Here is a 21,342-nt window from a genome sequence, read left to right as displayed (position 1 = left end):
TTTAACATGCACTCCGGTTCTGCTTGGCGAACCGCCGTAAGCAGACCCCCACTTCGCCTTTCACCTTCAACCGCGCGCATCTGCAAATAGCAGAGCGCAAAAATGAACGTTGACTTGCCACTCCGTGGAGGGATCCGTGGCCGCCGTCGAGCTCGACCGACCGGCGCCCGCCTCCCCGTTAAGTCTTCCGCTTTGCTTGCGGCGCTGCTGTTCACGTTGGACGATCTCAAGGGCCAGACGTCTCTGGTCTCAGCAGCAGCTTCACAACTTCGAGCACTGGAGGGAACTATGGACATCGACAACAATATACAGCGAGAGCTGGCCGCAGGGGGTGACGAGGAAGGCAACCCGTACTGCCACAGCTCGGGGTCGTTCCTGGGCGTCGGCAACACGCTGTGTCTACACGAGAACCTCCAGACGGCCGTATTTCTGCTCGCAGTGATCATTGCGATCTCTATCGCCGTGGACCGATTAATCGAGTGCGTCCGCGCCTCCATCAAGTGTCCGCAGCTCCGCAAGATCGTGAACCGCGTCTTCGAGGAGGTCATGATCCTGGGCTTCCTGTCCATGGTCATCTTCACGCTCAACACAAGCGGCGCGCTCAAATCGCTGAGACTCAACGATCTCACGGCCTCGGAGCAGCTTCACTTCTACGAGTTCTTCCACTACATCGTGTTCCTCACCATGATCTACTTTATCGTCATTGTACTGCTGCTGCTTTTCATCGGCACGGTCGTGCCCAAGCTCGTCTGGGAGATCAAGAAGCACCCCGACGAGCGCCGAGAGAGCATCAGTGACATCCACGACGACACGTACGACCCTCGACACCCCAGTATTGTCGGGAGTAGCAGTGACCGAGACGACTGCGGTGCCAATGGACGTCGTATGCGCCACTCCTTCATCCGAGACGCGTCCTCACTGGCACGCGATCTCAACCCGTACAGCTCCGGCAGTAGCTTTATAGAGGATGGGGAACGCACGCTCGATACTCCGTCCGACGACTACTATATCGCCATGCGAGCCCGCCAGCGCTCGGATGGAGACGGCGTGTACCGCACGATGGCCATGAGGACAAGAGCACTGTCTGGCATGGACCTTGTTTTGGGCACCCGAGCGTACAGCCTGCTAATTCAGCGATACCAACGCGAAGGGTGGTGCTTTCACTTCAACGTGCGCAAGCAATGGAATCTCTGGAAGAGCTTCGAAATCCTGGCGTACAACATTTGCCAGAACAGAAGCGGATACATCTACAAGAACCCTGCGGAGATGGAGCGGCTTTTTGGCGTTCGTTCAAATCTGCCAGCGCAAGGTGGAGGAGAAGACGGCGCAGAAGACGATAAAGACCGTATGACGTACGCGAAGTACCATGTGCTGTGCATGCGCAACTTGCTTCTCCACATGACCAACATCCATCCAAGCGCATTCATTATCCTCGTGGTTATCTGCCTGCTGCCGTCAATGTTCCCTGGCCAAGATCACTGGATCTTCATCGGTGTGGGCGGACTGCTACTGCTGGTGAACATTGTCATCTTTTTCAAGGTGCTGAAGATCCTGCGCGGCATCGTAGACGACCGTCTACGCATTATCACGACGAGAGATATCCAAGCGCGGCTTAACAAGGTGATCAAAACCCCGGGAGGGCGCAATCGAGTTCGCAAACGCTGGCATCACAACAATAATAATGCCTCCGCTTCCGAGTCGATACCACCTTCAGCCGAGGAGTCAACGGAGGAGAATTCTGCTGAAGATCTTCAAAGCTTATTGCAGACCCATCGCAAGAAGAGTGCTATGAAGTTCAAGGCTGCAGCACTTGCCGTCCGCGCGATGATTCGTATGCAGATGTCTGCACTTTGTCACAGGCAGCTACACTACCACGATGACCAGTTCTGGTTCAACAGCCCCAAGTTGCTGCTTCGACTCTTTCAGTTTGCCACGATCGGACAAGCCTTCTACCTGGTGTGGCTTTCGCTGGTAGAAATCAACAGCGTTTCGAACTCGTCATTCTCCCCAGCAAGTCGATCGGCGCTGTTGGTTCTCATGGTGATATTTCCGGTATTATCTCTTTTCGTTATCACGCCTCTCACGATGCCCAGCCTCGTGCTGGTCATGAGCCTCACGGGTATTTTTGTGGATCTCAACGCCAGCAACGGTGACGAGGAAGGAAAGCATCGCAACGTAACTCAAGAAGAGGTGAAAACACACACGCGAATCATGCGTCGATCGTTCCTGAGAAGTCACTACACAGAAGGCGAAGGCTATCAGCCGCATCCCGCAACACCGCCATTTGGTCCCGTGACGCCACCGCTCGGCCTTGTTACCCCACCACTCGGCTCAGTTATCCCGTCAGACTCGTCTGACCAAATCGCTGGACAGCGCGACTCCGTGGCTTCTCCAACAAACGTGTTTCTTCGCATTTACGACTCCCCAGCATCTTCCGTCACTGCGAGGCCCAGCGGATCGCGCTACTTTCCTGGTAACAGCAACTCAATCGGCCGCAATAACTCGCTCGGACGCAACAATATGCTAAGTCGCTGGAGGGGCCACAGCAGGTCTGTTGGCAGTATGGGTAGTGCATCTGGAGATGACGGTAGTTATGGTGCCTCGAGGCGAGCATTCAATCTCGCAGCTTTCCAGTCGATGGGTGGGTCCATGTCTACAGCTGCAGCTACCAACGCCGATAACCAGGCTCCCCAAGGACCGCCTTCATTCACTAGTAGCACCAGCAGCTTGTGTAGGAGTCCTCGACCAACCAGGATGGAGATCAGCGTGCCTGCCCCGACAATGAATTGGAGTCAGGCCAACGTGGAGCCAGACATGCAAGTCGGTAACAACACGACCGATGACAACAACGAGCAGGAGAATGATCTGGAACAGATTCCCAGCCCAGTGTCGGCGTCCTTCAAGAGTTATTGCTCCAAGTACGGCGGCTACCCGGATTTGTAGGCGACGCGACACCCGCGTATTTCCACGTATTCACCGCACCGTGCTATACCAAATGAAACAGCACATAAGAAACACAAAGGAGAGAGGTAAACAAACTACTAGCACATAACTCACATAGGCGCCGCTCCCAGGGACAAAACGCCTTGGCTGAGGCGACAGCAGCGGGGGCCAACCGTGAACAACTATGTAGTGAGTGAGGAAAATGAATCTTTCTTTAACCCTTGATCATGTGCAACCAACCCAAATCGAAAGCAGATCGTACCATACATCCGTCGGTCACCGAATCAAGCCAACTATGTTAGGCTCACTTGATGATATAATTCCAAACGAGGAGGCTCGATTGTCTTCGTTCTGGATATGTTACTTGTTTCAAGCCATTCAAGCCATTGCGCCAGTTTCCCCCAGTGGCTTGTACGCGTACTTCGGTCGGAGTGCACGCTTTTCCTCCTAAACAATGAGTCAAATCACCACACCCGTCAGATTAACAAAACAAAACCTGCATATCGACTTGTTCACACGTACCATCGATGTGCTCTCGTCAGTATACACAAGGCCATGGTCGTTTTTTACCTCTTTCTGTGCAGCGCCATTGAACATGTTCGTATTGCTGACTGTTGCAGCCTGAGGCGGCGCTCTTGCTCCACCCCCCGGCGGTGTTAAACCAGCCTGCAACACTTGCTGATTCATGTACGGAGCGCCAGGTTGCAGTGAAGGCACCGCAGTGCCAGGAGGCGGTGGCCCTCTAGCCCACTGTTGCGGCACTCCACCGTACGGCGGATAGCCTTGTGGTGCCATCATTCTAGGAGGCGGCATGACACCACCAGGGAACCCTCTCGGCGGAGGTGGGGGAATTGCACCTCCAATACCCGGCGGCGGAGGACGCATCGGCATCATACCAGCACCCGGAGGAGCCATCCCACCTGGATATTGCATCGGTCTACCGCCCATAAACGGCGGAAGCGGCATGCCTCGACCGGAAAAGCCGCCCATCATAGGCGGACCTGGCGCATCTAACCGAGGTTTCTTGGTCACTCCTCCATCAGCCTCTGAATAACAATACAGCAGATTAATTAAAGGTTTCGGCCATTTACAGCTTATTAGGAAAGCCTCACCTGGCACGCCTTCCATGCCGTAGACCTCGACGTCCGGGCTCTCCCTGCCTGGCTTGGCATTCGGGACGCCTTGGAGCGCCTCCTTGTGCACCTGCTGGGTGTGGATGATCATCCCGCTGATGGTGCTGAGCCGCTTGTGGCACGTAGGGCACTTGAAGTGGCGCGCCTTCTGGTGCAGGATCAGCACCTTCTCGTCATCGAAGTTGCGGTCGCAGTAGTAGCAGAAGATGCGTCGCGCCGGAGCCTCGCCGCCCGCGCCGTCGTCGCGCCGCTTCTTTTTGCCCATAACTTGCCGTCTGCTCCACGATCCGTTTTTATTGTCCATAGTGGTGTATACGCACATCATATTAATGTAGGAACACAGAAAAGTATCCAAGTCATGGCGCACGTCCTGCACTTGCTTGGTAACTTCATTCCACTATGGTGAGTGTGCTGTTCGTGTGTTTGGGCAACATTTGCCGTAGCCCCGCAGGCGAGGCCGTGCTCAAGGGCATCGTGGCCAAGAAGGCGGCTGCAGACGCGTCCTTGTTCCATGTCGACTCGTGCGGCACTGGCGGGGGCAACCCCAACTGGTTCGGCGCCGGCGGCTGGTCCTACCACGAGGGCGACGCGGCTGACTCGCGCATGACCAAGGAGGCTCAGAAGCGTGGCTACGTCATGACGTCGCGCTCGCGGCCGCTTAATCAACAGGACGTCAACGAGTTCGACTACATCATCTGCATGGAGGACAAGAACAAGGCGGCGGTGCTGGAGGCCGCTGAGGCCTGGGGTGGAGCTTCCTGTCGCGACCTCGCGGACCGCAAGATCTCCATGATGACCGACTACTGCAAGAGCTTCACGGATGCCACGCGCGTACCGGACCCGTGGTACGAAGGCGGATTCGACCATGTGCTGGACCTGCTGGAGGACGCTTGCGACGGACTGTTCGACCACATTGTGGCCCACAAGAAGTGATGAAACATGTACAGTACGCGCCGAAATTATAGCCGCACCGGACAAGCGGAGCTCTTGCGCCGGGAACTGAGAACTTCCTGCAAACTGAGGGCCCCGAGGCCGTCGTAAAGGAATAGAAAACTTATACAGCAAGCGAAGTTGAAAAAGATCAAGATGGCTTGGAGCCAGGAGGCAAAATCTGGTTTCAGGTCGGGTCAGAAGTATAGCCGCACTTGGAGGCTCTACATGCTAACGGCTCTAGTAACCTGTCTTGGCTCCTTTTAACAGCCGCGTCGCTTCCAGACGCTTCGGGATGCTTCGCACTAACTTCTTAACATACGCAGGATCAATGCGAGACCATTCCAACTTGATCTGTCTGATCAAGTCGGCAGGCTTGTCAAATTGGCGCCCGTTGGCGTGCACCCGGCCAGCCAGGAGCCCCCACACGTTCTCTATGATGTTCAGATCGGGGCTCTTGGCAGGCCACGGCAGCATTTCGATGTTATGGGTGGCTAGGAAGCCCTTGGTGAGCCTCGAGGCATGTATGGACGCGTTATCCTGCTGGAAAATTGGGGTCAAATTGCCCAATTTTGACCCCAGTTCTCGAAGGCAAGGAAGCATGCTGGAGGTCAGCGTCTCGGTGTACTTGACAGAGTTCTGCTTCCCCTTCAGGAAGACCAGCTCGGTGTTGCCATGCCAGCTCACCCCCGCCCAAATCATGACGCTTCCGCCACCGTTGACCCGCTTCGACATGAGTTTGGGTGCTGCTCGCAAGTCGTGCCAGTAGAATCTAAACCCATCCGGGCCATCTAAGTTGAACTTCTTCTCATCCGTGAACAGCACGCGTCTCCAAAAGACCCTTTTACCGGCGTAACGCTCCGCAAAAGCGACCCTAGCCTTCTTATGATGCGGCTTGATGGCAGGGGTGAGTTTTCTCTTCGCGTACGTGACGTAGCGGTTGCTACGCAGTACGCGGAGTACCGTAGACTTGCTTGGTTTCGATGGTAGCAGTCCTGCGATCTCTTGGGCGGACAGGTTTTGGACAATTGCAAGTCGAATGACGCGCCTGGCCTCCCGGCCAACTATTTTCGGCCTTCTTCCTGTCCTCTTCGTCACCGACGACGCCTTCCCGCGCTTCAAGTAGTTCCTTATAGCCTTCTCGTCGCGCCCGATGAGCCTCCCGATCTCTCGGTTGCTTTTGCCGCCTCTCAAGTGTGCGTTTATCTTCATGCACTCCTCCTCGGTTAGCTGCTTGCCTCGTGGCATCGTTTCCAGCTTCCTCGCGAATCCAAGAACAGATTCTAAAAGGTCTTTCACAAAGCTGTCCACCGGTCTCATTTATTACGTTTAATAGCCCTTCAATTTTGTTTATTACTCCACTGAACTTTATAATACCAAGTGCGGCTATAGTTCTGACCCGACCTGAAACCAGATTTTGCCTCCTGGCTCCAAGCCATCTTGGTCTTTTTCAACTTCGCTTGCTGTATAAGTTTTCTATTCCTTTACGACGGCCTCGGAGCCCTCAGTTTGCAGGAAGTTCTCAGTTCCCGGCGCAAGAGCTCCGCTTGTCCGGTGCGGCTATAATTTCGGCGCGTACTGTACATACAGATCTCTTTTTGTGATGTTTGGTTCGTTTAAAATGTGTGAAGTTTCGTGACTTTCAAGTGGATTGGAGCTGCAGATTGCCATCGTCGTCAAAGGTGTTGAAGTGTGGCGCGGCTGCTGTAGGCTGGTAGTCTTTGATCAGATTGGCTGTCTCCGTCGCGAGCGCGCAGAACTGCCCGAGAAGGATATCTTCTTCTGTGTCTATGTGTTGGAGGAACAACGCAGGTTCGTCGGGGTTGACCAGCGCGGTGGAAGCTTCTGCTGGTTGATACACAGGCGATGGGCCGCCTTCTCCGTTATCCGTCCAGTCTGGCGCGACAAGCTCTCGTCCTTCATCTTCTGCTGTTTTCAACTCGCGGGCGCCTGCTACTGCGACAACGTCGCTGGGACGCGTGAGATTGCCAAGCTGCCTAGCTAGGTAGCGCATGCTACCTGCTACGTGCTAATTTGCACAAGGTTCAGTCTTGAGTTAGCCAAATTGCCACGTCAATACCATTCAGCACTAATAAACAGGAGGCTTACCTCCGTTTCGGTAGGAGGTGGCTTCTCGACTTGCATTAACCGCTGTGCATTCACCTGTGCAAAACAGCACGATCGGTTATGTAAGCATGCTGAAGCTAAGCAAATTCATCACAGGGAAATGGGTGGGTGCTGACATGGAGAAATCGAGAGTGCTCGCGTTCCAAACGCGTAGCAGCACGAAAGAACCTCCCGACGTGCGCTATAGTCACCCACGCGGGTTTGCCGTAAAGCAATTCATTGTCTGGCCGCCTCCGCTTTCCTTTCAACCTCGACAGGAAAAGCTGCGTTGCTGGTAGTGGTGTGACCGCAGCAGAATCTTCGGTCAGGATGTCAATGTACCCTCGTTGGGTTTGTTGAGGATGACTCCTAATAGACTCACTAATCTCGGTGCGTTGGTCTCGGGGAGTACCGGTGCCGCTTTTCAGGCTTATGCCTTTGGACTTCTGGTTGTCTCTACGAGTGCAGGCCGCTTTTGCCTTCGTCTGAATCTGTCGCTTACAGCGCTTGGCTGAATTGTCTTCTTGACCGTTTAGATTCGATCGAGCACTTTTCCGCTGGATTGGTGACAATACCGATGCAGGAGGAGACACCTCTAAACCACCCTGCAAGCGCGACCGAGTGGTTGGAGTCATTGTCAGGCTCACAACATCATTTTCTCCGTTTGTACGACCTTCCTCCGACTCCGTTGGGAAGAAACCAAAACCCCGAGATTCGTCTCGCGGAGATGACGAATCCGTGGATGAAGACGAAAGCAGCATGTCTTCCTCCTGCAGCAGTTGGCGCTTTGCATCCATGGCCAGAGTCTCCAGCTCACCAGGAGTGACATCTGGAAAATGGTCGAACAGCGACTGCAGTGTCGGCGGCTCAAAGAATTGCGAGCCGTGTGCGTTAATCGGTGATGGACTTTTACCCGGCAGAAGCAAGGTTTGCCAAACACAGCATTCAGCATCGCTCTCGGTGCCGTCTTCTTGGGGAAGCGCCGATGTTGCTGGGAGAAATGCTGACGAGACTGGGCACATAGCGGCTCCCATGTCCCTGTAGTCGTGAATCTCAGCCAGCACACTCCCGTTGAAATGTGCGCATGCGATCTACATGTACGTGTACAACAAGTAAACATTGTTATCACCCCGACAAAAATGCAGATCAAGTAGATTCGAATGATGCCAAACCATATCGGGGAGTCCTTCGGGGACGCGTCCGTTATCGATACAAGCGAGAAAATAACTGAAGCATCCACGACCAACGTGAATAAAAGGTGGATGCGTTATAATTCTGAAGGTCTCTGATAGTGCATTGACAAGCGAACGCACCTGGACTCGGTGTCGTAGGGCTGCGCAAAACCTTCAACCCCCTCGTTCTCCTTGTTGGTGTGGCGGCAGACAAAGCCATCATGAAAGAGTGCCACCACTAGCCCAACGGGCTGTTCGGTCTGCATCGATGCCAAACTACCATCTACTGCCTTTGATCGTCTCTGATCTCGTCTGCTGAGTGACTTTCGTGAGCTCAACTGCGAAGCAGCACGCCGTCCAAGCTCCCCGTCATCTTCCTCCGCCCTATTTCCTGTATTGTCTGTAGACCTCTGAGACTCCAGTCTGGCCCTGCTCGACGATATCATCTCTGCTCCTGTTATCCGGGTCATGGCTTGAAACCGAATGGGTAGTGAGGCTACTTGCGTGTCAAACTTGGCGGAAGGCCTCAGGACCGGAGACCGGCGAACTTCGGCTTGAGGGGTGTCCTGGAGACTGTCGTGGACGTCCGAGGCGTGCGAAAAAGACTGCGGCGGCCGATCCGCGACGCGATTAGCGCTACGATTCTGATGTCCTGGCATCGATCTCTGCGTTGATTTGCGAGGTGACACGGATCCTCGGTTCGCTTTGACCTTCTGTAAATATATCCGGGTATCCACGCCCTTTCAAGGTCTTCAACACGGATCGGACCGAGGTACCGTGGAATATGGAATGCTGGCAACAAACTCACCTGCACCAATCGAAGAAGGGAAATGGCAAGGGAAAATTTCGTGGGTGGATTGAGTTTGCTTATGCGTCGGCCTTCTTTGCTTTCTTCTTGGATGGCATCGACACGTAGTCGCTGACTGAGGATGCAGCCTTGGACTTTGTTGTAGCCTTCGCACTCTGCAATTTGAAAGAGTAAGAAAAAAGCGGTTAGTCATGTCGTTATCGAAGTTCCAAGAAGGAGGTCGGGTCTCTCGCACCTTTTGACTGAGGAACTTCTGCTTGAGCGCCTCGACGGAAGTGGCGCGCTTGTTCTCTTCCTGGACCTCGGCCTTCTGTTTCTTGCGCTTCTTGCTAGCCTCCTTCTCACTGGGCGCCACGTACTCGGCCATCTTATCGGCTTTGCGCTTCTGCAGCACTTCCACCTTCTCCTCGTGCTTCTTCTGCTGCTTCATGGCCTTACGCTCGTGCTCCTTCATGAAGTACTCGCCGCTCTCGATCTCCTTGTCCACCTTGCTGGCCGTGGGTGCCGGCGGGAACGGCGTGTAGTCCTTCTTGTCACGCACCTTCTTGGGCTTCTTGGTCTGCACGTTCTGTTTCTTGAACGTGGGCAAGAAGCGTTCCCAGTTCTCGTCTTTGAGTTTGGGGTCCTTGGCCAGCTCACGCTTGATCATGAGCCGTTTGACGTTGTAGATCGGGTGCACATTCGCAAAGCAGTCCTCCACGATCTTGCGTACATTGCGCAGCCCTTGGTAGGTGCCCATGGCCGAGACTGTGTTGCCCTGCACGAGCACGTAGCAGTTGGTGAGCAGTTCAATGGCCTTGAGCGTGGCTCCGTCGGGGCCCACGAGACGTTGGCGGCGTTTGACGAAGCGCTCCTTGTTGCGCACGAGTCCTCCAATCTTGATGATATCGCACTGCACGTCGTCATCCAGAATCTTAGCGGCCTGGTTCACGGGGATGCTGCGCGCCAACAGTTTGATGAGGTCGCGCGCCTTGAGTACGATGTACGGGTCCGTCGTCTTGCGTGTAGTGCGCACCGTCATGCTGCCTTCCACCAGGTTGAGCTCGCAAGAGACCTTGTGTGCGTCCAGCGCCTTGGTGACGATGGGCCACACCTCGCGCAGGTACTTTTCGCGGTACTTGGGGAAGAGCGTGGCGAACGAGCTTTCCTCCAGCAGGCCAGGCATCGTGAGCTTCTTTCCAATGCTCTTGGCGTCGTCCACCTCGTCCTGCCATGGGTCGATCTTCCAGTGGTCGATGTCCTCGTTGTCCCACGGCTTGTCCTTGCGGTGGTTCTTCTTCTCCTCGCGGGCCTCGGCCTCCACGTGGTTACGCGGTGCGTCGCCGTCGAATTGCTCCATCGTCCTTGGAAGTTGCAGTGTGTTGCTTGATGCCCGCCAGCCAATTGTTGGAGTATCGGTACATAAGAAGACATATTCGAGAACCCGACGTCAAGCGAGTTGGGAAGTAATTTACAGTATGCATGATAAATTACCGCTAGGGACTCTTTGACATGCAAAGTCTAGCGAGTTGCTAGACTTGCTCCTCTCTACTCTAGTAAGCCCCGACTGTTCCTCTTCTCCAGCCCTTGTGTTGTTAGTGAATGACTTTGAAAGACGAGGCTTTGCAGTTAATGTCGTGAAGGAAACGGCGTTGTTTACAAGAACGAGATGGCAAATTACATGCTTTGCTGCGTCAAACTCATGCCACCATATATGTTAAACGACTCTACTATTTATTCGTTTCTAGTGCGCACATCGGCTATAATAATACACAGCCATGAGCTCATTAATTTCCGTTGGAGAAGTCCAGACGAGCTGACCTTGGAAAGCTGCTCGAGATGGTGCGCAAACCTAGAGAAGCTAGAATATAGGGGTAGGAGCGACTGGCATTAGGTTATCGTTGCAGTGCGGTGCTGCGCTGACATGCAGGCGACTGAGAGGGAAAAACGAAATGAAACTTCCATCTCGTCTCCAAAATGTAAAGAGGATTCCAGTCCGGTCACCGACCAAGCTCGAACAGCACAACGCACTTCATCTCCCCACAACCGTAGCAATAAGAGCCCTGTTCGATGCAAATACACGCAAGTACTACGTTTGATTACAAGTTTTCAAATGCCATCGCAGCCTTCCAGCAGTGTTGAAGTCCCTGCAGGACGCGCCGCAAAGAAGCTGCTTTTTTGTGTGGCGTACACACTGCCTTGAACGACGTTTCTCGTTGACGAGGAATCCATTCCACGGGCTCCAAACAGTTTTCAGCCCCTCGTCCCTCTCGAGACCCCTCGGCAATGGCAGACCCGATCCCAGTGTGTGATCTCCGCCCCGACGACGACGAGCCAGAGGAGGAGGACCTGCGCAGGAACAGTCTCAACAGCGGAGAGAGCAGCGCGCTGATCGTCAAGCCACCACCGCTTCAATTGGCCGAGACGTCCATGCAGCACCCAGTCAATGCCGAGCTCGTGTACCCGTGGGTGGCCACGGACCCCGGTGCGGTCAGCATCATCACCGAATCGGCCATGATGACGCCCACGATGCTTTACGCCACAGCGGTGCGCTCGGAGCCCGGGCCGCGTGTACGGGAGGACGTGACGACGGCGCTGCTAGCTGGCAACAAGCCGACCTCAATGAATGATGTCAACTGCGGATACGGCACCAGCGTCACGATGCAGCGTAGACACTCGATCTTGCGCATGAGCGCCAGCAAAACTTCCAGTGGCAACGGATTGAGGAAAAGCGCGTCCGTGGAATTCGTCCTAGACCACGCACATCAACAGGCAGCACAGAGTATCCACGCCAGTACGTCATCCATTGGACGAGAGCCACGGTACGTTCCTGGCAAAGTTGTGCTGTTGTGCTGATGATTCCCCCCCTGACTTGTTTGTGGTATTGTGACTTGCAGACGCCTGACGTTCGAGGAGAAAGCGGAGCTGTACCGAGTTCGCCCTGACCTTGAGATTGGCCCCGCTCCTTTTTATAACGAACAGGTTGAAGAGCTCAACCGCAGGAATCAGCGCCGCATCATCTTTGCCATGTTCGGCGGCATGATCTCCATCATCCTGCTGCTGGTCTTTTTCTCCATTTGGGAGCAGAACAAGTGAGTCGTTATAGAAAGCTGCAGTGATCGCGACAACCTGGTCTGGAACCTCCGTTGAGGTTGGTGTGAGTTGCACCAGTATTGCTCACAACAACCGTCACCGATGACTGAGCGTCGCGTGTGGATATCCTGATGTAAATTGTTTGTACCGTGCGTACATCGCACTCACCGAAAACTACGAGCAGGCGTCGGCAGCGTCGCAAGCGGCGATCAAGCCTGAAGGTAGCCCAGCCAAGCAGCGCGCCAATGGACTGTAATACGTAGTACTGTATATCTTAGTCATATAACAAAATACTTGTGGGTAGCTTTTACATGTGTACTTCACGAAACGGAGCAAGGCCAAATACAGTTCAAATTGACGTCGGTCGTGCCCGGATACTGCAACTTCAAAAACCTGGCGAATGGCTGGCTGCAAATCGCGTGTGTGTTGCACACTAAATAACCATTTGCGTCTCGTGTCTCGACATTGGCCACCTCCCTGTAGCAACTCGTATCAACTGCTCGCCATGCGTCTAATCACCCACAACCTACTCATGTGCAACAAGAAGGGCGTGGAGAATGGCTACCCGCTCGTCATCGAGGTGGAGAAGGTGGAGGTCGTGGCCTGCGAATTCCACGCCGCCTTTGTGCGCAAGATGCTAGCCAAACTAGACTGGAGCGCGTTTCTCGCCGGCGCCAAGACACTCAAGATCGCGGACGGACTCCCAGAAACGCTGCCCAGCGAAGAGGAGGGCGCCACGGACGAGGACACACTACGCAAGATCCACCACGCGTTGCTGGAAGTGCACGTGAAGCAGGGAAAGCTAGTGTGCCCCGAATCTGGCCGCGCGTTCCCCGTCATTGACGGCATTCCCAACATGCTCCTGAACGAGGACGAGGTGTAAGCAGGACACGGATGAACGCTCTCTTGATAGATAGATAATACACAAACATGCTCGTACTTCTGTTTTTACCTTGAACGAGCGACGACGTGCACGGGGCCAAAACTAGTTCATTATGTCCACGCTATCCTACGTCTTCATTCGGTAGGGGGCAGAGACTTTGTCGGTGCATGCAAGCCGCGCATTAAATGACTAAATCTGCAGGCTTCCGGAAGTAATCCTTGCTGTTGCTGGAGTTGTCGAAGCTGAAAGCGAGTAAGACAAGGAAGCAAATCAGTAAACGACACAACGAGATATCCCGTGCCAGGACGTACCGGTCGTCATCGTCATTGTAATTGTCCTTGTCTGATGGTCCTAACTGTGCGACTGCCTTGATCCACTGGATGCGGAGTTCGAAATCGCCCTCCTTCTGATCAGCGATGGCAAAGCCGACCTGTTACATCAACACAACAAGCAACCACGTCAGTAAAGATCCTAGCAATGCATCACTTGCTTTGTTTGAGCTGTTTACGCTTTTGAGCTTGGAGGGGTCGAGTTCCGTTTCATCGTCAAGCTTCACGAAGCCCTTAGCCGTCAGCAAAAAGTCACGGAACGGCAGCTACAAAAGAGAATCATACGTCATTTCGCTAAGTCAAGGACGAGGGAGAGGTTATCTGTCAAACACGTACGTCGATGTCGACCCACTCGTTAGGAGGCGTTCGGATAAAACCCTGAAAAGTGAAAAAGCCAGCTAGTCAGATACAGTGGCATATATACCAGCGCAGGTATAGTTAATTTCACGTACCATATACAAGTTGAAGGGATTCCAGCTCTCCATTTGCACGTTCATACGGTAGTCGCGGCCATCCGTCATGACGCGCATGGTAAGTCCTTCGTAGCCGTGCAGGAGCAACTCTGGAGGTACAGACGCCCGCACAGCACAGTAGCCACTTCGAACCACGCCCACTTCCGTCGGCTGGCAATCCATACTCAATCGTCCAGTAAACACCGCTGCAAACACACAAAAACAGTAAGTGCATATACGACACTAAGCAGCATTACAGTCTAAAGTATCTTTCATCCTACCGGACGGGACATTGTCCTGGTTGTTCACTTTGTGAATGAGTCTTTTGGACGCATTTTCCTCCTCCTCCTCCTGCTCCTCCTGCTCTCCGCTCTTGTAAAAGCCCCACTTGCACTCCGACAGCCCTGAAAATATAACAAGAACGAGTCAGGTGTCGGCAGAACCAGATAACAGCTCCAGCAGCCCGTAGCTCTTTTTCTTTGGACCACAACGTTGCAAGTAATTGCCCCGCACCTCCGATCGATCTGTCGCTTGACGCCGTCCAATTGGCCACCGAATCCTTCGCGTTAAACAGGAAAATGTCCTTCTGCGGTTGCAGTTTGAGCTGCAGACCGAGCGCTGCAACGACACAAAACAAGGCGTCAGCGCCTGCACCACTTGAGAGCACCTAGCGCAGCCTCTGATGCGCGTGTCGTACACTGCTTGGAGCTCAGGAGCGTTGCGTTCATAGACGTTAACGCCTTGCGCCACAAGCCCATGGTGACTGCTCTTCCCAATTATTGCCAAAAGCTGCGGCCAGCGTGATATTCGTACTTAAGAGAAACCTTGCTTTTAGGTATAGCGTTTTACACTCCGTTTTATACATCTGGATAATTCGGAGTTTGTGGCATTTACCGATCGAACGCGGAGCGCCATGAGTCTGCACCTGCCCAAGCACCACTGGGGCACCCGGGGCATGGATGCCTACGAGAAGCTGGAGTGCATTGGGGCGGGCACCTACGGGTACGTTCCGTTGGCTGTTGTGCGGCTCGAGTGGAGCGTTTTAGCCTAAGTTTTGTGGCCGCAGGCAAGTGTACATGGCCAAGGACAAGGCGACGGGGGAAGTAGTGGCCATCAAGAAGATCCGCAGTCTCAACGAAGTGCAGGGCGTGAGTTTACACCTTTTATCCATTTATTTAGCGGTTTGTGACCGAGTCGTTTGTTTGTCTGAAGCTTCCGGTGACGACGATCCGAGAGATCAAAGTGCTCAAGTGTCTGAACCACGCGAACCTCGTGGAGCTCAAAGAAGTGGTGGTCTCGTCTGAAAACGACGACGACGACGGTGAGTTGGAGCTGACGCAGACGAGAGACTGAGGGGATTGGTAATGCTTAGATGGTTCTGTGCTGTGCAGCTGAGTTTACGGACAAGGATGAGCCTTTGGACTATTGCCACGGGTCCATTTACTTGGTGCTTGAATACCTGGAGCACGACTTGACCGGCCTTATCGACCGCCAGCACCCGTACGAAGATTTGGTAGCAAATGCTTTGTGTGTTTCTGATGTGGTTTTATGATGGCAGGTTTGACGACACGGAGATTAAGTGCCTGATGAAGCAATTGCTGGACGTCATGGAGTACATGCACTCAATTGACATTATCCATCGGTATGTAACAAGTTAATTTTGTCTGATCTTTGGACGCTGTGAGGATTTCTGGCGATTTACATGACTTGTTACGTTGCATTGGCAGAGACATCAAGTGCTCCAACCTTTTGATGACCAGAGACCACTTGCTTAAAGTGGCTGATTTCGGTTTAGCTCGCTCGTTGCGTGGAGACCAGCTCTTCACGAACAAGGTGGTCACTCTGTGGTACCGCCCGCCTGAGCTGCTTCTTGGTGCCACTAGTTACGATGCCAGCATCGACATGTGGAGCATCGGCTGCGTGTTTGCGGAGCTGTACATCGGTCATCCAATCTTCCAGGGTAAGACGGAGCTCGAGCAGATCACCAAAATCTTTGACATTTGTGGCACCCCGACTACGGAGTCTTGGCCCGACTACAAGTTCCTGACGCACAGCAGTACGTTCGTCCCCGATAAACCAAAGCCCAAGCGTCTGCGCGAATTTCTGATGCGCGAAACTACGGCGCGTAAGAGAATATTGCCGAAGGGCGCTCTTGAACTGATCGAGGCGCTTCTGGTGTTGGACCCGGAGCAGCGGTTGACGGCTTCCGACTGCCTCAACTCACAGTATTTCAAAGCCCGCCCGTATGCTCCGAGTGACCCAAAGAAGCTCCCTCCTATCACAAACCTTCCGCCATCGCATGAGTACCAGACGAAGAAAATCCGTCGGGAGCAGGCAAAGCAGTTGAACGGTGGAGGTGCTAACAATCATAGCAACAACAACACTGGGGCCAGTGGTGGCCGGGCTTCACGTGCTGCGAGTCCCCCCGGTGCGAACAGTGGGGGCCGATCTAAGCAGAATACTGCGAAAGAGAACACCAAAGTGTCGGTGAAAACAGAAGTCAAGCGAGAAGAAGACGGCCGCTCCCCGAAGGGCCAACCATCATCTGCGAAGAAGAGACGGCGTGTGGCATAGCAGAGCGTTGATGAAGCGGAGATCATGAAAATGGCCCTGTGATCACATTAGTCAATATGCAATTTCCGAGCGGTGGGTCACCCAATTCTTAGTGCTTTGAATATACGCGAAAAGGACTGAAGAAAGGTGTGGTAAACGCGGATTCATTGCGCCATTAGGGAGAAGAAGGAGGCCTGCCGTGCAGTTGTCAGTGCGTGAGGTAGCGGTTCCGGGACGACGATGGCGACGGGACTGTCTTTTGAAGCTAAGACATAACGGATGCACAGGAGGCAAGCCGGCAGCGTCAGCAACTTACAGCGGTGATACAGCCATCAAGAACAGTTTTACCTGCAGCAGTAACGACGGGTTTTTAGTCTTGACAATGCTGTTGACCTCCTGCAGCCGGACAAAGGGAAATGTGACGTGTTAGTTGTAAGTCACTGGGACCGTGAATCCATGCGAAGACCGCACATGAAGCCGCGTCTGCAGCACTTGAAGACGTGACTTCATGGAGGTATAACGGAAGGAGATATGCTGGCGGATAGTGTCCTCTGAAGCGCGCATAAAGTCTACGGAGAGAAGCTCGATGAACTTGTACTCCATGTTCTGGATGAAGTCCAGCCGCGCCCGACCGTCGGCTTGCATGAGGTACACTGCAAGGTGGTTGTGCGGCTCCTTGATGCAGTTGTTGAGCATACGAATCAACACATTGGCGTAATCAGCAAAGTCCACCATGAGTTTCTGCTGCTCTTGCATGGCGTGGAAGCTCTCCAAGTCGCACGTGTGCGTGTACAAGAAGAACAGATCGCTTTCGGTCGACAGCTCCACACGAACCACATGAATGTCCGTGTCACTTCCCTGGACCAAGAGGATAGAAGCGTCATCGAATGTTTCAAGCGTCAGGCACACAAGCTTCAGCCACCAAACGTACCAAGATTAAGATCTTAACCTTGATGGCCTCGAGGGTTCCGATCTGCTGAGGGGTGTTGTCGGCATCCTGCCATCATGAAGATGCCAAGTGAAGATTCAGATTTATGTTGGCTTTCCTGAAGCTCCAAGAATTTCTTTACCTGAATCCGCAACTCGAATGGTGTTTCTCGGTCGTAGATCACGCGAAAACCACCCGCTGAAGCATCAACCACCTCAGCAATGGAGGGGTAGCCAGCAACACGACAAATGCATGGAACGCACCTAGACTCGGGTCCAACTCGTCGGTCGTGCTCACCGGAATGTGAGCTTCACCGTCCGTGCCACTCACGTCCACATACCTCGACGACCCAATAGAGGAAGAGCTCATAGCCATAGTCGTTGCTTCAACGGAGGCTCCGTCTATTTATCTCTGGTGAATATGGACGCCGACCGTTTTTCTGATGCTGCGAGAGACTTGAAAGGTCGTTGGTGGTGGTTTGGTGTGCTCTTGGCAAATGCTTGTCATGGTTTCCGCTAAAAATACGGGGGCGAGGCGACGGAAATGGACTTGATGGCTCCATCAGGGCTTCACAGATCACGAGACATCTTACCGAGCAGCGGAAGGCCAAGAACATCGCCTTGACGCTGCATTTCTGTCGGCAGAATGGTTTCTCTGGGGCGTGGCAGTAGGATTGGTGAACTCGCATTGGTGGGTTGCGAAGAAGACGACGAGGAAATCACCCTGAGCAACTTCGATGAGACCGATACGACGGCTGATCCTATTCTGACCAGCCCACGCTCAATCGAGGTATCAAGGGCTCATTCGCCTCCATTGAAATGCGTGCTAACTTGATGGCTGTTCTGTTGCTTAGGCTTGTCGGATGCTCGGTGTGGAACCTGAAGAGCTCGTTCAACGACCTCTTGAGTATTTTGTCCGTTCATCTGAACGTGGACGATCGGAGAACCACAAATTTGTTGCCAAGCGAGCTGCGCGATATGAAAAGAATCGTCAGGTGCAGCTTCGTAATGTACGAGCACAGCGACAAGAGCTTATCGAGGCTCAGCTACGGGGTATTCGTGGCAGTATGTCTCTGAGAACGCGCAGCTACTGCCGTTCTCCAGTGGGGGCAGCTCGACTCGGTTTCCCAGGAACAACTTACAGTTGCTGCAGTTCTCAAAACGATTTCAGCATGATTGAACGGGAGAAACGAGAGCTGGAGCGGATCCAGCAGCGGCAAGCCCTTGAAATGCAGCAGATGCTGAATTTTGAACTGAAGATGAGCGATCTCCACCAGGAGCGCGAGAAGAAGGAGCGTGAGCAAAAGCGGCGAGAAGAACTATTTGCAAAGGAGCGTACGCGAAAGCAACGGGAAGCTGATGAACAGCGGCGACAACAAGAGATTGAAAGAGCGGAGCAACACCGCTTGGATCTCGAGCTGGCTCGCAAACGAGCTGAAGAGCAGCAGAAAGAGATAATGCGCCGTGAGCAGCGTGTTAAACAAGAAGAAGCCCGCAGACAGCGCGATGCCCAGCTCAGTGAGAAAGAGCGTCTACGTCACCAGGAAGAGGCGCGAATGCAGAATGAGCTGTACCAGCTTGCCCAAGAGCGAGAGGCAACACGGAAGCTCCGTGAAATGCAGGCTCGCGAAGAGAAGCTTACGGAGGAGCGAGAGCGCCATAGGAAAGCTAAGGCTCGGGAGCTGGAAGAAAAACAGGCGCGCAATACCGAACGCATTGCACTTGTGCTGCAAGAAAAGGACCTGCAGCGCAGGGCTCAACTCGAAGAAGCGGCCCGTAAGCATCAGCAAAGCGAGGAACGCCGCCAAGCCTTTGAGGAGGAGCGAAGAGCGAAGGAGGAAGAAGTTCGACTTCAAGCACAACGCAAAAAGGAGGCAATCGAAGGTGTTCAAATCCAGTTAGCGTCAAATGAGGCGCAGCGGCGTGAGCGGCTAAGAGAGCAAGAGCGTCAAGCCCAGCTGCGGTTGATGCAACGAGAACGGGAGAAACAGCAGCAACTTGAGGCTCAACAGCGCGAGGAAAGGCGACTGGAGCGTGAGCGGCGTCGGGCCTATGAACGCATGGAGTCTCAACTACAAAAGAAGCAATCAGCCATTCTGCGCAAGACGGAGGAGAAAGCGGCGGTAGCGCAAATGATGCAGAAGCAGAAGTATGCATCTGTGCGTGCTCGACTGCTAGACGCAAAGCTTCGGGAGGAAGAAATCCAGACGGCGTTGATGCGCAAGAGCAAGCAAGACGAGTATCGTACAAACCTGTTACTCTCTCGTATTGAGAACGATAATGAGCGTACGCAGCACCTCAAGCAGCACCGCACCGACCTTATTCGTCGACGGCAGCAGATCAAGCAAACTGCCAACCGCCAGAAGCACGAAATCCTGGAAAGCTTCTACAAGATGAAGGTCACGAAAAGGTATGAGCTCCCCAAGCATCTCGCAGCTAGTATTGCCGTCGAGCGCCCGCGTTCATCCTCTGCAACCATGTTGCATTCTCGGTCCTTCACCGCGGTAGACGACTCGTTCGCATCGACTTCAAGGATGACAGATAGAGTTCCGAGGACTAGCAGGAGGCCCATCAGTGCTACGGCGCGGCGCCCGCGCAGTGCTGGTCCAATTTCCAGCCGCCGCCCGACCACAAGCCGTGAATACCGGAGCCCCACTGACAATGATCAATACGACAGGCCTAACAGTGCGGACGATGTAGGCCATCAGGATGACATGAATGACGAGAAGCGCGGTGCTGCGATCAACGAGCTTCGGAGACAACAAAACGAGGAATTACTGAAGGTCTTGGAGGAAGAGCACCATGCTGAAGAGCAGCGCGAGCATCTTCTGCGCCAGGCAAGTGCTGATCGTCGGGAGCGCGTGAGAATGGAGCAAATGTTTGACAAAGAGCGAGCTCTCGCTAGTGAACGTATTATGCAGCTCACCAATCGCCACGAGCGTGCGCTAGCTGCCGAAATGGACGAGCTAGATGTAAGATAAACCCGGGATAATAGTCGGAGCTTCTGAAAGTGGTGGATTAAAAAGCTGGGCCATCACTTGTTGATCCCAACAAGACGATACCGAAGCTCTTCGACTACGTTTCTCAAGCCAACAAGCTGCTGGTTGCTTCGCTCGCTGAATGGATGAGTCATCTTGTGCTGTGACGAGATCGTGAAGGAGACATCTCTCGACATGGACGAGTGTCTTGGCGTTTTTGAGAACATCATCGAGACGAGTAGTCCTGCTGCCGCTTAACCGACGGACACCTACATGAACGACACGCTTAAATGTGGTCTTGCCTTGCGCAGTCATTATCACTCAGCTGTCCATATATTCAGTAAGAAAATCACCTGCAACGATGTATTTTCATCGACATTTTCTGTGAATCCTGTTGTGTTAAAGATTGAGTCGAGTGGCTTCAGAGTGTTGGTCAAGTTCAACATCACCCCACATCACTTTTCTTCACGTCGTACGCAACCAAAATGGTAGTAACTAAGCGTAAATATGGTCAAATGGATGCTGATAGCCCCCAGTTCCCTCGCAACACGAAGCAGAGGACAAGGCAGGTGTCGAATCTAGCAACTCTCGTGAAACAGGCCACTAACGACGGCGTGGCGTTGAGTTCGCGGCTGAATTTGGCGCTCAAGATGAGAAAAGAGATAAAGCTGCTGGATACGAATCAAGTCGTGGACTTCTTGAAAATTCAGCAGCACCTGGTGGTAAAATTGGCAGATGCACTGCTACACACGGCCTACGTCCCGCTTCAGCAGTTGTTCTACATGTCAATAGCGAGCTTGCTGAGTACGCTGAACGGAAGAAACGATGTACTAGCTGCTGCTGCCCTCCACCGATTTCGTGAAAGTGTGAAGCAAATTGACGACGTTCTGCTTAGTTCGCTGCCGGTGGACGAAGTGGTCGAAGTGATCGATTCGGTCTGAGTAAAGGTTGTTGAGATTGCAACAAGGGGAATGCGATCCTAAGCTATTTCCGTTGCGTGTGCAGGACAACACGATCAAGGTGCGGAAGCAGGTGAATGCACTGAATAGGAGCTCG

General features: G+C 53.5%; 12 protein-coding genes across 12 annotated transcripts; 7 read left to right on the top strand and 5 right to left on the bottom strand.

The window, feature by feature from the left end:
• Positions 1–102: 102 nt before the first annotated feature.
• Positions 103–2,943, top strand: KRP23_2299 (uncharacterized protein; the record flags this gene model as incomplete). Its single annotated transcript, XM_067887018.1, has 1 exon — positions 103–2,943. One exon carries the CDS (start codon positions 103–105, stop codon positions 2,941–2,943), a length of 2,841 nt encoding a protein of 946 aa, XP_067749645.1.
• Positions 2,944–3,321: 378 nt separating this feature from the next.
• On the bottom strand, positions 3,322–4,341 carry KRP23_2298 (Protein SUPPRESSOR OF FRI 4; the record flags this gene model as incomplete). Its single annotated transcript, XM_067887017.1, has 3 exons — positions 3,322–3,390; positions 3,466–3,989; positions 4,056–4,341. The coding sequence occupies 3 exons, from the start codon at positions 4,339–4,341 to the stop codon at positions 3,322–3,324; spliced, it is 879 nt and encodes a 292-aa protein (XP_067749644.1).
• A 134-nt stretch (positions 4,342–4,475) lies between these two features.
• KRP23_2297 (putative low molecular weight protein-tyrosine-phosphatase) lies at positions 4,476–5,009 on the top strand (the record flags this gene model as incomplete). Its single annotated transcript, XM_067887016.1, has 1 exon — positions 4,476–5,009. One exon carries the CDS (start codon positions 4,476–4,478, stop codon positions 5,007–5,009), a length of 534 nt encoding a protein of 177 aa, XP_067749643.1.
• A 1,639-nt stretch (positions 5,010–6,648) lies between these two features.
• KRP23_2296 (uncharacterized protein) lies at positions 6,649–8,550 on the bottom strand (the record flags this gene model as incomplete). The annotated part of the gene is made up of 5 exons (XM_067887015.1): positions 6,649–7,035; positions 7,116–7,169; positions 7,250–8,203; positions 8,285–8,339; positions 8,426–8,550. 5 exons carry the CDS (start codon positions 8,548–8,550, stop codon positions 6,649–6,651), a joined length of 1,575 nt encoding a protein of 524 aa, XP_067749642.1.
• A 601-nt stretch (positions 8,551–9,151) lies between these two features.
• Positions 9,152–10,431, bottom strand: KRP23_2295 (KRR1 small subunit processome component-like protein; the record flags this gene model as incomplete). Its single annotated transcript, XM_067887014.1, has 2 exons — positions 9,152–9,247; positions 9,328–10,431. 2 exons carry the CDS (start codon positions 10,429–10,431, stop codon positions 9,152–9,154), a joined length of 1,200 nt encoding a protein of 399 aa, XP_067749641.1.
• Positions 10,432–11,357: 926 nt separating this feature from the next.
• On the top strand, positions 11,358–12,167 carry KRP23_2294 (uncharacterized protein; the record flags this gene model as incomplete). The annotated part of the gene is made up of 2 exons (XM_067887013.1): positions 11,358–11,893; positions 11,969–12,167. 2 exons carry the CDS (start codon positions 11,358–11,360, stop codon positions 12,165–12,167), a joined length of 735 nt encoding a protein of 244 aa, XP_067749640.1.
• A 502-nt stretch (positions 12,168–12,669) lies between these two features.
• KRP23_2293 (Multifunctional methyltransferase subunit TRM112-like protein B) lies at positions 12,670–13,047 on the top strand (the record flags this gene model as incomplete). The annotated part of the gene is made up of 1 exon (XM_067887012.1): positions 12,670–13,047. One exon carries the CDS (start codon positions 12,670–12,672, stop codon positions 13,045–13,047), a length of 378 nt encoding a protein of 125 aa, XP_067749639.1.
• A 181-nt stretch (positions 13,048–13,228) lies between these two features.
• KRP23_2292 (putative complex I intermediate-associated protein 30) lies at positions 13,229–14,586 on the bottom strand (the record flags this gene model as incomplete). The annotated part of the gene is made up of 8 exons (XM_067887011.1): positions 13,229–13,289; positions 13,359–13,477; positions 13,556–13,642; positions 13,713–13,754; positions 13,829–14,034; positions 14,110–14,232; positions 14,342–14,446; positions 14,526–14,586. The coding sequence occupies 8 exons, from the start codon at positions 14,584–14,586 to the stop codon at positions 13,229–13,231; spliced, it is 804 nt and encodes a 267-aa protein (XP_067749638.1).
• Positions 14,587–14,741: 155 nt separating this feature from the next.
• Positions 14,742–16,402, top strand: KRP23_2291 (Cyclin-dependent kinase C-1; the record flags this gene model as incomplete). The annotated part of the gene is made up of 6 exons (XM_067887010.1): positions 14,742–14,830; positions 14,895–14,976; positions 15,041–15,149; positions 15,220–15,328; positions 15,387–15,470; positions 15,556–16,402. The coding sequence occupies 6 exons, from the start codon at positions 14,742–14,744 to the stop codon at positions 16,400–16,402; spliced, it is 1,320 nt and encodes a 439-aa protein (XP_067749637.1).
• A 187-nt stretch (positions 16,403–16,589) lies between these two features.
• Positions 16,590–17,684, bottom strand: KRP23_2290 (Spindle assembly abnormal protein 6-like protein; the record flags this gene model as incomplete). Its single annotated transcript, XM_067887009.1, has 6 exons — positions 16,590–16,646; positions 16,730–16,777; positions 16,853–17,239; positions 17,313–17,378; positions 17,452–17,507; positions 17,573–17,684. The coding sequence occupies 6 exons, from the start codon at positions 17,682–17,684 to the stop codon at positions 16,590–16,592; spliced, it is 726 nt and encodes a 241-aa protein (XP_067749636.1).
• A 270-nt stretch (positions 17,685–17,954) lies between these two features.
• KRP23_2289 (Reticulocyte-binding protein 2-like protein a) lies at positions 17,955–20,289 on the top strand (the record flags this gene model as incomplete). The annotated part of the gene is made up of 2 exons (XM_067887007.1): positions 17,955–18,098; positions 18,163–20,289. The coding sequence occupies 2 exons, from the start codon at positions 17,955–17,957 to the stop codon at positions 20,287–20,289; spliced, it is 2,271 nt and encodes a 756-aa protein (XP_067749635.1).
• A 482-nt stretch (positions 20,290–20,771) lies between these two features.
• On the top strand, positions 20,772–21,227 carry KRP23_2288 (uncharacterized protein; the record flags this gene model as incomplete). The annotated part of the gene is made up of 1 exon (XM_067887006.1): positions 20,772–21,227. The coding sequence occupies one exon, from the start codon at positions 20,772–20,774 to the stop codon at positions 21,225–21,227; it is 456 nt and encodes a 151-aa protein (XP_067749634.1).
• Between the last annotated feature and the right edge of the window lie 115 nt (positions 21,228–21,342).

Source organism: Phytophthora ramorum, assembly GCF_020800215.1.
Source record: "Phytophthora ramorum isolate Pr-102 chromosome Unknown Phyram_PR-102_s0002, whole genome shotgun sequence".
In the NCBI taxonomy this organism is placed as follows: Eukaryota; Oomycota; class Peronosporomycetes; order Peronosporales; family Peronosporaceae; genus Phytophthora; species Phytophthora ramorum.
This window is presented reverse-complemented; position numbering and strand designations above follow the sequence as displayed.